Source organism: Formica exsecta, unplaced genomic scaffold (genome assembly GCF_003651465.1).
Source record: "Formica exsecta isolate Colony F162 unplaced genomic scaffold, ASM365146v1 scaffold365, whole genome shotgun sequence".
NCBI classification, from domain to species: domain Eukaryota; kingdom Metazoa; phylum Arthropoda; class Insecta; order Hymenoptera; family Formicidae; genus Formica; species Formica exsecta.
In genome coordinates this window covers 1,790,796-1,803,051 of record NW_021850897.1, presented here as the reverse complement: position 1 = coordinate 1,803,051, position 12,256 = coordinate 1,790,796, and the positions used below count along the sequence as shown (strand labels likewise).

General features: G+C 25.5%; 3 protein-coding genes across 4 annotated transcripts in view; all 3 read right to left on the bottom strand.

Annotated features, from left to right (window-relative positions):
• Positions 1–67: 67 nt before the first annotated feature.
• LOC115239187 (retinol dehydrogenase 11-like) lies at positions 68–7,009 on the bottom strand. Of its 2 annotated transcripts, none has more exons than XM_029813564.1 (6): positions 6,649–7,009; positions 5,774–5,855; positions 1,903–2,207; positions 1,520–1,639; positions 1,099–1,315; positions 68–946 (listed from the first exon to the last, which is right to left on the bottom strand). In XM_029813564.1, exons 1-6 carry the CDS (start codon positions 6,764–6,766, stop codon positions 796–798), a joined length of 993 nt encoding a protein of 330 aa, XP_029669424.1. In that variant the 5' UTR covers positions 6,767–7,009; the 3' UTR covers positions 68–795. The 2 variants fall into 2 exon arrangements, with proteins under 2 accessions (XP_029669424.1, XP_029669425.1); XM_029813565.1 differs by having other exon boundaries at positions 1,903–2,202.
• Positions 7,010–7,889: 880 nt separating this feature from the next.
• LOC115239152 (retinol dehydrogenase 11-like) lies at positions 7,890–9,627 on the bottom strand. The gene is made up of 4 exons (XM_029813514.1): positions 9,333–9,627; positions 9,015–9,131; positions 8,478–8,694; positions 7,890–8,099 (listed from the first exon to the last, which is right to left on the bottom strand). Exons 1-4 carry the CDS (start codon positions 9,532–9,534, stop codon positions 7,946–7,948), a joined length of 690 nt encoding a protein of 229 aa, XP_029669374.1. The 5' UTR covers positions 9,535–9,627; the 3' UTR covers positions 7,890–7,945.
• A 414-nt stretch (positions 9,628–10,041) lies between these two features.
• The window catches only part of LOC115239135 (retinol dehydrogenase 13-like), a 3,264-nt gene continuing 1,049 nt past the window's right edge, over positions 10,042–12,256 (bottom strand). Inside the window, exons 2-5 of the mRNA XM_029813491.1 lie at positions 11,447–11,528; positions 10,901–11,205; positions 10,583–10,699; positions 10,042–10,262 (exon numbers count right to left, since the gene is read on the bottom strand). Of these exons, the coding sequence (XP_029669351.1) occupies positions 10,042–10,262; positions 10,583–10,699; positions 10,901–11,205; positions 11,447–11,528 (725 nt within the window). The remainder of the gene's footprint in view (positions 10,263–10,582; positions 10,700–10,900; positions 11,206–11,446; positions 11,529–12,256) is intronic.

The window sequence follows — 12,256 nt, the reverse complement described above, 5'->3', positions numbered from 1 at the left end:
TACATATATATTATCTTATAATATTAACAAATTAATTTTATTAACTATATAAAAGAAATGCATAGCATAGATAAATATAGTTTTATTAAGTATACTGCATATATAAACGATTTATTGAAACTAAAGCGTTACGGGAAGGATGGGAGAGAGAAGGAATTTTTAATGCAAAAATTGCTGGGTAAGACGCGATGATATAGATGTTCTGAACAAAAAATATAAATTTGTAATTTCGAAACGGCTTGAATCTGACCAGATTTTTTTAAATGTCGAACAGAAATGATCTACAACAATAAGCTGCTTATAGCTACAAGAATTTTTCGATGAGTTCTACAAAATTTCGTATTCCATTCCATTGTAATATATAGAAAAGCTCTTCGATTAGCTAGAATTGTTTCAAATTCCATTGGCAGCAAAAAATACACGTTAAATTCAATCTTTTTACAGCAAGTCTAATTATATTAAATGTTCATGTTGTGATTATATTAAAATCGCTTAAAACGCACTTACTTTTTATTGTTTTTGTAAAAATTATTGCTTTTTTATCAGTAACAATAAAATAATATTTTAAAAATGTAGCGTATTAAATGTTATATGCGTGGAAGTTAATACTTATTATTAGAACATTGAAAATATTTGTGCATATTTATTCATGTGAGTTAACTCATATCTATACTATTATTCATATCATGTATCACGTCTATTCACATATCATGTATATTGTAAACGTAAAAATTTATCAAAAGCAAGAAATTATATCTATTATTTCACTATGAATCGATATTATACGAATAAATATTATTCGGCAAGTTGGCGCGAAACAGTTTGCAAAAATGTGGTAAGATTTTCATCAGGTTCCAAGTGCAAAAGCCGGCAAGTGTGATCCCATAAATCCTTGGCTATTCGATCATCTCTCGCTCTCCATTGCGGTCTGGTCACGCGACATTCTCTATTAAAAATAAAATATGATAGTAACAATATATATAAATTTGTTAAAAATAGATTTTAGAAAAGAAAAAAAAATCAGAAAAAAGAAATTTATTGTTTGTGTATTGTTATAATGAATAAAATAAGGTTTTATGTCGTATAATTTGCTCTTACACATAATAAAGACCGGTCTCATTAGCCACTTTTTCATCAACCGCACAATGTATCGTTGTTTGCGCTCCTTGTATCGGATTTTTGATGAATGGCCGCATAATATTCCGGTAGAAAAACTTCGCGCCAGGAATTATCGTTTTACTATAGTGTCGGCTTAATTCGGTTCTTATTACGCCGGGATGCAAGGAGTACACGTTTATCCCGCTAATTCCCGCTTCTGTAAATTAAATTTATATTTCCAAAAAGAACTATATGCAATTTTTCTATAAGAAAAATATGTCATTTTGGCACAATATTATATATAAAATAACTTTATCATATCAAAAAGTATTAATTTTTGAATGATTTGTTATTTAAATGTAAATAATCGCAAATTTGTTTTCTTTTACATTATGTGTATATTTGTCTTTCATTCTTTTACCTTTTAGTCGACGCGCAAGTTCCTTAGTGAACAGTATATTCGCCAGTTTGGTTTGTGCATATGCTTTCATAGGACTATACGATCTGTCCAGATTTATATCATCAAAATGTATATTACCAACTGCAATGATAATAATAGATATTGCTAACAGATAATAACGGATATTACTTAAATAATACATAATTATTATCTGATTATATATATTAATTTAGATTATATATATTATATATATTTAGATTATATATATTAATATGTATTAGCCAAAAAAATTTGTTCCCGAAAACAAAAGATAAAAAATATAAGAAAAAAATATTAGATTTTAAAAATATAATCTCTATTCTTTTATTTTTTATACATTGTTTCTCTGTTTTCTTCATACGTACGGAGGTGACAAATCGATGACACGTTAATTATTCTGCAGCCAGGAGCGGATGATTGTATTTTTGGTAGCAGTAATAGTGTCAGAAGAAAATGTCCGATATGATTCGATTGTAGCTGTAGCTCGAATCCATCCTTGGTTTTTTCATGCGGACACATCATTATACCGGCGTTATTTACTAATATATGAATAACTGATTCATCTGTTAATATCTTCTTAGCGCACTCTCTTACACTTTTTAAGTTACTGAGATCCAATGGATAGATCACGAAGTCGCCTAGCTTACCATTGAACTGTTTGCTATCTGTACTGAATGTTAATAAAAACTTATTATGTAATTAATTATAAATATGGCGTTTAAAATAATTATAAACTACATTTTTTTTATTTCTTTATAAAAGAATTTCCAAAAAACAGATGTCTTGTCTACATATATGCTTACAGTTAAATATCAGAAAGTTTTCTAAGAATTTTTTTTTGTGCTATATAAACTATTTGATTTATGATATAAAACAAGAGTAATATAAAACTGTGAATATTTATAAAATCAATTATTATTTTAGAATGTAGAAGATAGCTCATCTAGAAAAATTTATTCGATATATAATAATAACGTAATGTTACAACAAATATTTGAAATAAATTTGTTTAACGTTTGTACCATACTTTTTTACTATGATGCGTAATAAACAATTAAGTTGTTTATAAAACAATGAATAATTAGTCTGAAAGTCTGAGGAGCTGCGGGAAAACTCTCAAATAAATATAAAGAAATATGGTTAATATTATTGTATATAAATGGCAGAGAATCTATAATTATTCACACATTCAAACATACATACAGAAAGTAATGGCACTAACTTTGGATCACTAACAGAATAAAAATAAATATTTTTGTTCAGAAGAATATTCAAATACACGACAAGATATTTAAAAAATATAGTGACTTGTAAAAAATATTTTTTAAACGATTTTGTTCGATTTCATTATGATTTTATATTTCTTATTTTTTCTTAAATGAAATAATCTGAATAATTCACGATGCGATCGCGGGGGTACTAGTTAGTTCTCAAAATGCTTTATCGTTTCTTAAAGGTGTTACTGCATCTAGTGTGAGGACAGTAGAAATAATTTACGTTTGTACATATTGCAATGTAAATAACAAAATTACAAAATTTCTAGTTTCGAGATATAATTGCAGATATCACATAAATAAAGTCGGTATTTTTTTGATACATCCAAAATTATTTATAAACAAATAATGATAATTATGAAATTAACAAATAAAAAAGTAAAATAAAAAAAGGAAGCGGACATTTTGATAATCATAAGTATTGCAAAATATTTGTATATAAAAGAGATTTTAAAGAAATATTAGATTTAAACTACTACTTATTTGGATATATTACTCTTAAAATTTAATTTTAAAATTGTTTAATTTAATTTTCTATACATTTTAAATAATGTGTACACCACAGTAACATTTCGCGGTTAAAACATTGTCGTAACATAAAAAATAAACAACCGCAAATAAACGTGCAAACACACATACACACACGCACACACGCACATACACACTCACGCACACACACACGCACACACGCATACCCGCATACATACAAAATTTAGCATAAAATTATTTTTTTTAATTAAATTTGATATGATATACTTTATATACTATCTATATGGCTTAAAATCCTTGAATTTATAATGTTTATATTACATTTTCAATGCATTTCTAAAGAACATTATTTGAATTTACATCTAATATTTGATTATTTATGTAGATAAATCAATGTAGATAAAATATACGTCGTTATACATGGTAGTAAAGAGAAAACAAATAACAGAATTGTTAAGACAAAGAATGTGGTTATATGACTTATGATTTCATCATAAATGATTGAAATTAATTATTGATATACATCAATATCAATCTTGTAGCAAAAAAATGCACAGATGTTAGATTATTGATTTGCCACGTGTTTAAATAAATATTTTTGTTCAGAAGAATATTCAAATACACGACAAGATATTTAAAAAATATAGTGACTTGTAAAAAATATTTTTTAAACGATTTTGTTCGATTTCATTATGATTTTATATTTCTTATTTTTTCTTAAATGAAATAATCTGAATAATTCACGATGCGATCGCGGGGGTACTAGTTAGTTCTCAAAATGCTTTATCGTTTCTTAAAGGTGTTACTGCATCTAGTGTGAGGACAGTAGAAATAATTTACGTTTGTACATATTGCAATGTAAATAACAAAATTACAAAATTTCTAGTTCCGAGATATAATTGCAAATATCACATAAATAAAGTCGGTATCTTTTTGATACATCCAAAATTATTTATAAACAAATAATGATAATTATGAAATTAACAAATAAAAAAGTAAAATAAAAAAAGGAAGCGGACATTTTGATAATCATAAGTATTGCAAAATATTTGTATATAAAAGAGATTTTAAAGAAATATTAGATTTAAACTACTACTTATTTGGATATATTACTCTTAAAATTTAATTTTAAAATTGTTTAATTTAATTTTCTATACATTTTAAATAATGTGTACACCACAGTAACATTTCGCGGTTAAAACATTGTCGTAACATAAAAAATAAATAACCGCAAATAAACGTGCAAACACACATACACACACGCACACACGCACATACACACTCACGCACACACACACGCACACACGCATACCCGCATACATACAAAATTTAGCATAAAATTATTTTTTTTAATTAAATTTGATATGATATACTTTATATACTATCTATATGGCTTAAAATCCTTGAATTTATAATGTTTATATTACATTTTCAATGCATTTCTAAAGAACATTATTTGAATTTACATCTAATATTTGATTATTTATGTAGATAAATCAATGTAGATAAAATATACATCGTTATACATGGTAGTAAAGAGAAAACAAATAACAGAATTGTTAAGACAAAGAATGTGGTTATATGACTTATGATTTCATCATAAATGATTGAAATTAATTATTGATATACATCAATATCAATCTTGTAGCAAAAAAATGCACAGATGTTAGATTATTGATTTGCCACGTGTTTAAAAAAAAATCCAGATATGTATGGAACAAGACATGTGTGTGTGCATATCGTATCGCTCCAATATCTGGTATTTAAATGTGCGTCAGAACAATTACGTCTTATGTCTTGACTTGAAATTATATGCTTTGCCTTGTAATTATTAATATGTATGTATGTACATACATATGCGCATATATATCAATTATTTATCCATTATTAATCTTTACAGCTCACTATTAGCTACAGTTTATTGCTTAGATTTATTTATTTATTTAAAATAGATTTTGTTTGTCAGCTTATTATATATTAATACTGCATGAAATAAAAATCATTATAAATTAAAATAAAACTAACTCTTTTACAAGTATTATTCTAAAGAGAAAATGTGAAACGCAAAATTGAAAAATATTTGTGTATGTGCAAAATATTTAAAAAAATTAAGTTTAGTTTATATATTTTTATATCGTTAAATAAAATAATCTATATATTTCTATTGTGCATTCCACATTTCCTATTTCGAGACTTGCAAATATTTTATTTAAAAATATACGATTTCCACCATGACAGCTGCATACGATGCGACATTAGTACACATTTAAAATTGTTAGAATTTTATTTTTATCTCTTAAATCAAATCATTTATAACAATTAAAATAGTTAGAAGAGCTACTGACTGTTTGCTTAAACTTTGAAACATACAAATTCATAATTTATAATTTCGAATTTTTATATTTTCTTTTTTTTTAGAATAGATTTGCATCAAACGATAACTGTAAACTTAAATACAGCTTCATATACTTACCCCAAATATGGATCATTCTTTATTTCTTCCACTGCATTCTTTGCTTTTTCCACATTGCGACAAGCCAAAATCACTTTTGCGCCTAAAAATGCAATCACACACACACAATATTTATATATAATTATATTACATATATATACTTATATTCTGTATTATTAATGCTTTATTAAAATACCATAATAAATAATTATATCTCCACAAATGATCTATAATAAAGATATCACGCACAGATAAATAAAATTTGTAAAATTATTTTATTCTATTTTTAAATACTAAAGTTTTTTCCGGATTTCAAACATGTTTATTTACGAAACCATTGACAGTTTTGCTAAAAAAAAAATCGATTCCAAATTGGCCAAAAAATCTATCCTTAAAAAGATATCTAAATTTCATGACAGTTCTGTATATATACGTATACCATACTGTCAGAATATTTAGAGAAATAAAGTAAAACAATATAAAATTAAAAAAAAAGCATTAAAGTAATCTTTAAATATTAAAAAATATATATTATATAAATATTATATACAAAAAGTGATATTAAAAAATATATAATTTGTACAAATTATAATATATTTTATATATTGTAATATTAATATATAAACTATATAAAATTGTGAATTAATATATATATTTTATTGTTTTATATATGTAAATAATTTATTTGACAAAAATTTATAGTACTATGGAAGTAACACACCCAGCAGTAAAACATGATTTTTCTCGAGGATTTTAAATATCGTATAAAATAACTTGATTTTACATATTTTATTCATTTTCTATGCGAAAAATCGTTGTTTTTTTTTACAATATAATTGTATCACATGAATTACTACGTACTTTGTATAACGTAGAAATTAAAAATCGATATTTACCTCTTTTGTAAAAATCTTTGGCAGTCTCTTTACCAATTCCGGTATTCGCACCCGTTATTATCGTAACTTTACCATCAAGACGCGCCTTACTGGTGCACATTCTATGATAGGTCCACATCTGGAATTTTTTTTTTCACTGTTTCACTATTTTGCGAGTAAAATATTCTTCTTATCTCGTCGAGCTAAGCGTTGCACTGAACACAGCAAGAATATGACAATGCTCATTGACAGAAAAGATACTTCAATAACGGGAGTAAAACTGCATGGAAGAAGAGGGAGAAGTGTGGTTGCTATAATGTAGTGCGCACTCTAGAAGTATGTTACGATGATCGCTTTATTCTGATGAGAATTTTAACGCGAACCTCAATTTTAATGTTTTGTCCCCCTACGACTATATTATAATGGATTATAAAACTGAAAAAAAGTAACTTTTTATACTTGTTATGTCATCATATATTAATATGAATTAGTTTTTTATTTGTCACGATGCCCATTTAAAAGAGAAGGTTATTTCTTTTCGATTGACGTCAGTTATGTCGATGTTGCTGTATATCATGCTTTAATATAAATTAGTTTTTTAAATGTCACAATTTATATTTGATAAAAAAGTTCTTTTTTCGATTGTAATATGTTATTAGTCTTCAGTCATTGTTGCGTGTCATGCATATAAATATCAATATAAATTAGTTTTTAAATATTGCGACTTATATTTGATAGAAAAATTTATAAAATTAAACTTTTTTTGTCGATTTATAAATTAATAAATAATTGTAAATTTTAAGCAAATGTAGTATCTGTATTGAAATATTAATAATAATATTGGAGCATATATTAAGTGCTCATTAAATATTAAAAATGTAAGATATGTGTAGAATTAAACATATATGTATTATTAAAAGACAATTAAAACAAAGGCTTTTAACATATTTTAACAAATTATGCCTTTGAATATCTTTAAAATTATAATAAATTGATATGTAGCATAAATACTAGTTTACGTGTCGCATAATATGAGAAAAGAAAAATCATATTTTGCGAGAATATATAGCTTAAAATTCCAATTATTCAGGTTCACATTTATGCGTGCAATATATATTTAAATATATATATATTTTTTACAGTATTTTTGCAATAATTACTTTAAACTTTTAATTTTTATGTCATTTTTGGTATCTTATTTCATATTTATATATTACTTCGACAACATTTTTAAAAATTATATAATTTATATCATTATTCAATCATATACTATTCAATTCATATATAATTCTATCATATATTATGCAGTTATACAATATTATTCATCAGCAATTTGACAGGAAACGTTTTTCAAAAATGTGGCAAGATCTTTGTCCGGTTTTAAATGCAGAAGCCGACAAGTTTGGTTCCATAAGTCTTTAGCAATTTGATCATTTTGAATTCGCCAATGTGGAGTCGCAACTCTGCATTCCCTGCGAAAGAAAGATATTGTTCAAAATATATATATTTTATTTGTGTGTGTATGTGTGTGTAGATGGAATAGAAAAAATTACATATAATTATCGCTAAAAAAGTTGTTATGTATAATATAAACACAAATCTAGAGAAATATGTAAGTAAGAACGGATATTTTAAAGAGACATCATTTATAAAAATGTGAAAAATATTACACAACTAAAATTTGTATAATAGAAATACAAAGAACATACTACATATGCATGATATGACTCTTTCAGTAAAATAATGTCATATGCCATATTCTAAAGATTGTTTAATTTACTTTTTATTATACTTATTGGGATTATTTTTTATAAGAAATAATTTTTATATAATATAATTTTTTTCCTTACTGGTAATAGAGACCAGTTTCGTTAGCTGCTTTTTCATCCACCGAACAATATATCGTCGTTTGTGCACCTTCTTCAGGATTCTTTAAAACTGGTCGCAAGATCGCTCGAATAATAGTGTTTGCACCTGGGAATATTGTTCTACTAAAATGCCGACCTAGGTCTGTTTTTATAGCGCCAGGATGCAAGGAATATACATTTATTCCGTTAATGTTTGCTTCTGAAATAATTTTGATTTATTAATTAGTTCTACACAATATAATCTTTGTCTAAAAAATTTTTTGGATCTTTTTATAACTCAACATTGTAACAGAGAAAGAAAGAGAGGAAGAAAGAGAAAAATCGTTTTATCACATCGTACAACATTATTAGAAACAATTGGCTTATGAAATAAATTAATATCTCTAAGCTAATTTTTTATGATTTGTTATTGTAATTTTTATTATATATTATATATTATATTTCATTATATAAAATGCAATAAAACGTATAATTTCAGTTTTTTATCTAATAATAAATAATTTTATTTTTATTATTCACCTTTTAACCGACGAGCGAGTTCCTTGGTAAACAATATGTTTGCCAGTTTACTTTGCATATAGGCCTTAAGAGGAGTGTATGATTCCTTCAAATTTAAGTCATCATGTATAGCACCAACTGCAATATATTAATAACCATAGTATATTAGCTATCTTCTTTTATTATTAAAGAAATTGGCCTATAATAACATTATAATCTTTACGTTAAAATCTTACATAAAATTACTGCTCATCAGCGCAATCTCTGCATTATCAAATTTATATTTGCATAACTTATATATAACGTAAGTTACACACATAATTTATTAAATTTACGTACAAATATGAATACGCGATGATATATTCAATATTCTACAGATAGGATCAGAAGATTGCATTTTTGGCAACAGCAAAAGCGTCAGAAGAAAGTGGCCGATGTAGTTTGTTTGTAGTTGTAAGTCAAATCCATCTTCCGTTGTTTCTTGCGGGCACATCATCACGCCGGCATTATTTATTAGCAGATGAATAGCCGATTCCTTCATTAACAAGGTTTTTGCACATTCTTTCACGCTCTTTAGGCTAGAGAGATCCAATCGATAAATTACGAGCTCACCTGGATTACCTTGAAATTGTTCCCTGTCCGCTCTAAAAATTATTGCATTATCTCGTAATGTTTATCATAACTATTTTTTTTTGTAACTGTTAATTGTTAATTATATTAACTGCTAGTTTTAAATATATATAACATTATATTAGCTTATTTATTAGCAAGTTATAAATAATTATGAAAATATTAGTTAATCTAAAAAAATGCTAGTAAATCAATGTTTTAAAAACAATGCGATATTATGTTTATTAAATTATATTGTTTTTATTTATTTTTACCTTGTAATAGAAATACAAAGAACATACTACATATGCATGATATGACTCTTTCAGTAAAATAATGTCATATGCCATATTCTAAAGATTGTTTAATTTACTTTTTATTATACTTATTGGGATTATTTTTTATAAGAAATAATTTTTATATAATATAATTTTTTTCCTTACTGGTAATAGAGACCAGTTTCGTTAGCTGCTTTTTCATCCACCGAACAATATATCGTCGTTTGTGCACCTTCTTCAGGATTCTTTAAAACTGGTCGCAAGATCGCTCGAATAATAGTGTTTGCACCTGGGAATATTGTTCTACTAAAATGCCGACCTAGGTCTGTTTTTATAGCGCCAGGATGCAAGGAATATACATTTATTCCGTTAATGTTTGCTTCTGAAATAATTTTGATTTATTAATTAGTTCTACACAATATAATCTTTGTCTAAAAAATTTTTTGGATCTTTTTATAACTCAACATTGTAACAGAGAAAGAAAGAGAGGAAGAAAGAGAAAAATCGTTTTATCACATCGTACAACATTATTAGAAACAATTGGCTTATGAAATAAATTAATATCTCTAAGCTAATTTTTTATGATTTGTTATTGTAATTTTTATTATATATTATATATTATATTTCATTATATAAAATGCAATAAAACGTATAATTTCAGTTTTTTATCTAATAATAAATAATTTTATTTTTATTATTCACCTTTTAACCGACGAGCGAGTTCCTTGGTAAACAATATGTTTGCCAGTTTACTTTGCATATAGGCCTTAAGAGGAGTGTATGATTCCTTCAAATTTAAGTCATCATGTATAGCACCAACTGCAATATATTAATAACCATAGTATATTAGCTATCTTCTTTTATTATTAAAGAAATTGGCCTATAATAACATTATAATCTTTACGTTAAAATCTTACATAAAATTACTGCTCATCAGCGCAATCTCTGCATTATCAAATTTATATTTGCATAACTTATATATAACGTAAGTTACACACATAATTTATTAAATTTACGTACAAATATGAATACGCGATGATATATTCAATATTCTACAGATAGGATCAGAAGATTGCATTTTTGGCAGCAGCAAAAGCGTCAGAAGAAAGTGGCCGATGTAGTTTGTTTGTAGTTGTAAGTCAAATCCATCTTCCGTTGTTTCTTGCGGGCACATCATCACGCCGGCATTATTTATTAGCAGATGAATAGCCGATTCCTTCATTAACAAGGTTTTTGCACATTCTTTCACGCTCTTTAGGCTAGAGAGATCCAATCGATAAATTACGAGCTCACCTGGATTACCTTGAAATTGTTCCCTGTCCGCTCTAAAAATTATTGCATTATCTCGTAATGTTTATCATAACTATTTTTTTTTGTAACTGTTAATTGTTAATTATATTAACTGCTAGTTTTAAATATATATAACATTATATTAGCTTATTTATTAGCAAGTTATAAATAATTATGAAAATATTAGTTAATCTAAAAAAATGCTAGTAAATCAATGTTTTAAAAACAATGCGATATTATGTTTATTAAATTATATTATGTTTTTATTTATTTTACCTTGAAGGTGGATTTTTTTTTAAATCTTCAAGTGCATCCTTTGCTTTTTGTAAATTTCGACAGGCTAAAATTACCCTTGCTCCTATATATATATATAAAGAAATATGTCATATTTATATAGGCTAAAATAATTAATAAAGGCTAAATTTTCTATCCTTTTTAATATTTTTCAAATGTCATATTTGTTCTTTCTTTATTAACTTATATACAATGACGTATACTTTATTATCTATATTAATAAGTAAACAGATGTAAGATGTAAATTAAAATAAAATTCTTTAAAAATTCATTAAAGACGTGATATAAAAATTATATTTTCAAGACTTTTTAAACCGCATAAACAATGTAAAATATGTAATATTAAATCTGATTGAAAGAAAGATAATTCTATTAATGCTATATATGTGTATGGATGCTCGCGGTTGTTTATTGTTATGACAATGTTTTGACGGCACAACACGTGCATTGTTGTGTGCGGTATACACGTTATTTAAAAGATAAAATAAGAAAGCATTTTAAAATTTGTTTCTTGACTAATATATGTGTTTGGAGTTTAATTGTGTATTATTCACATTATTTCATTTATATATATGTAAAAGTATAAAATATAAATAATTAAAATATAAATAATTCAACTATATAAAGTCTATAATGTATTCTTTACAATTGATTATACTCATAAATATTTTGTCACACACGTTTGTTAGCTGAATAATAATAATTATAATTTTTATTCTACTAATAATTTAGAGAGAAAAAAAACTACGTGCTCCTACTTTAAATAAATGTATAAATATTATTTTTTTACTT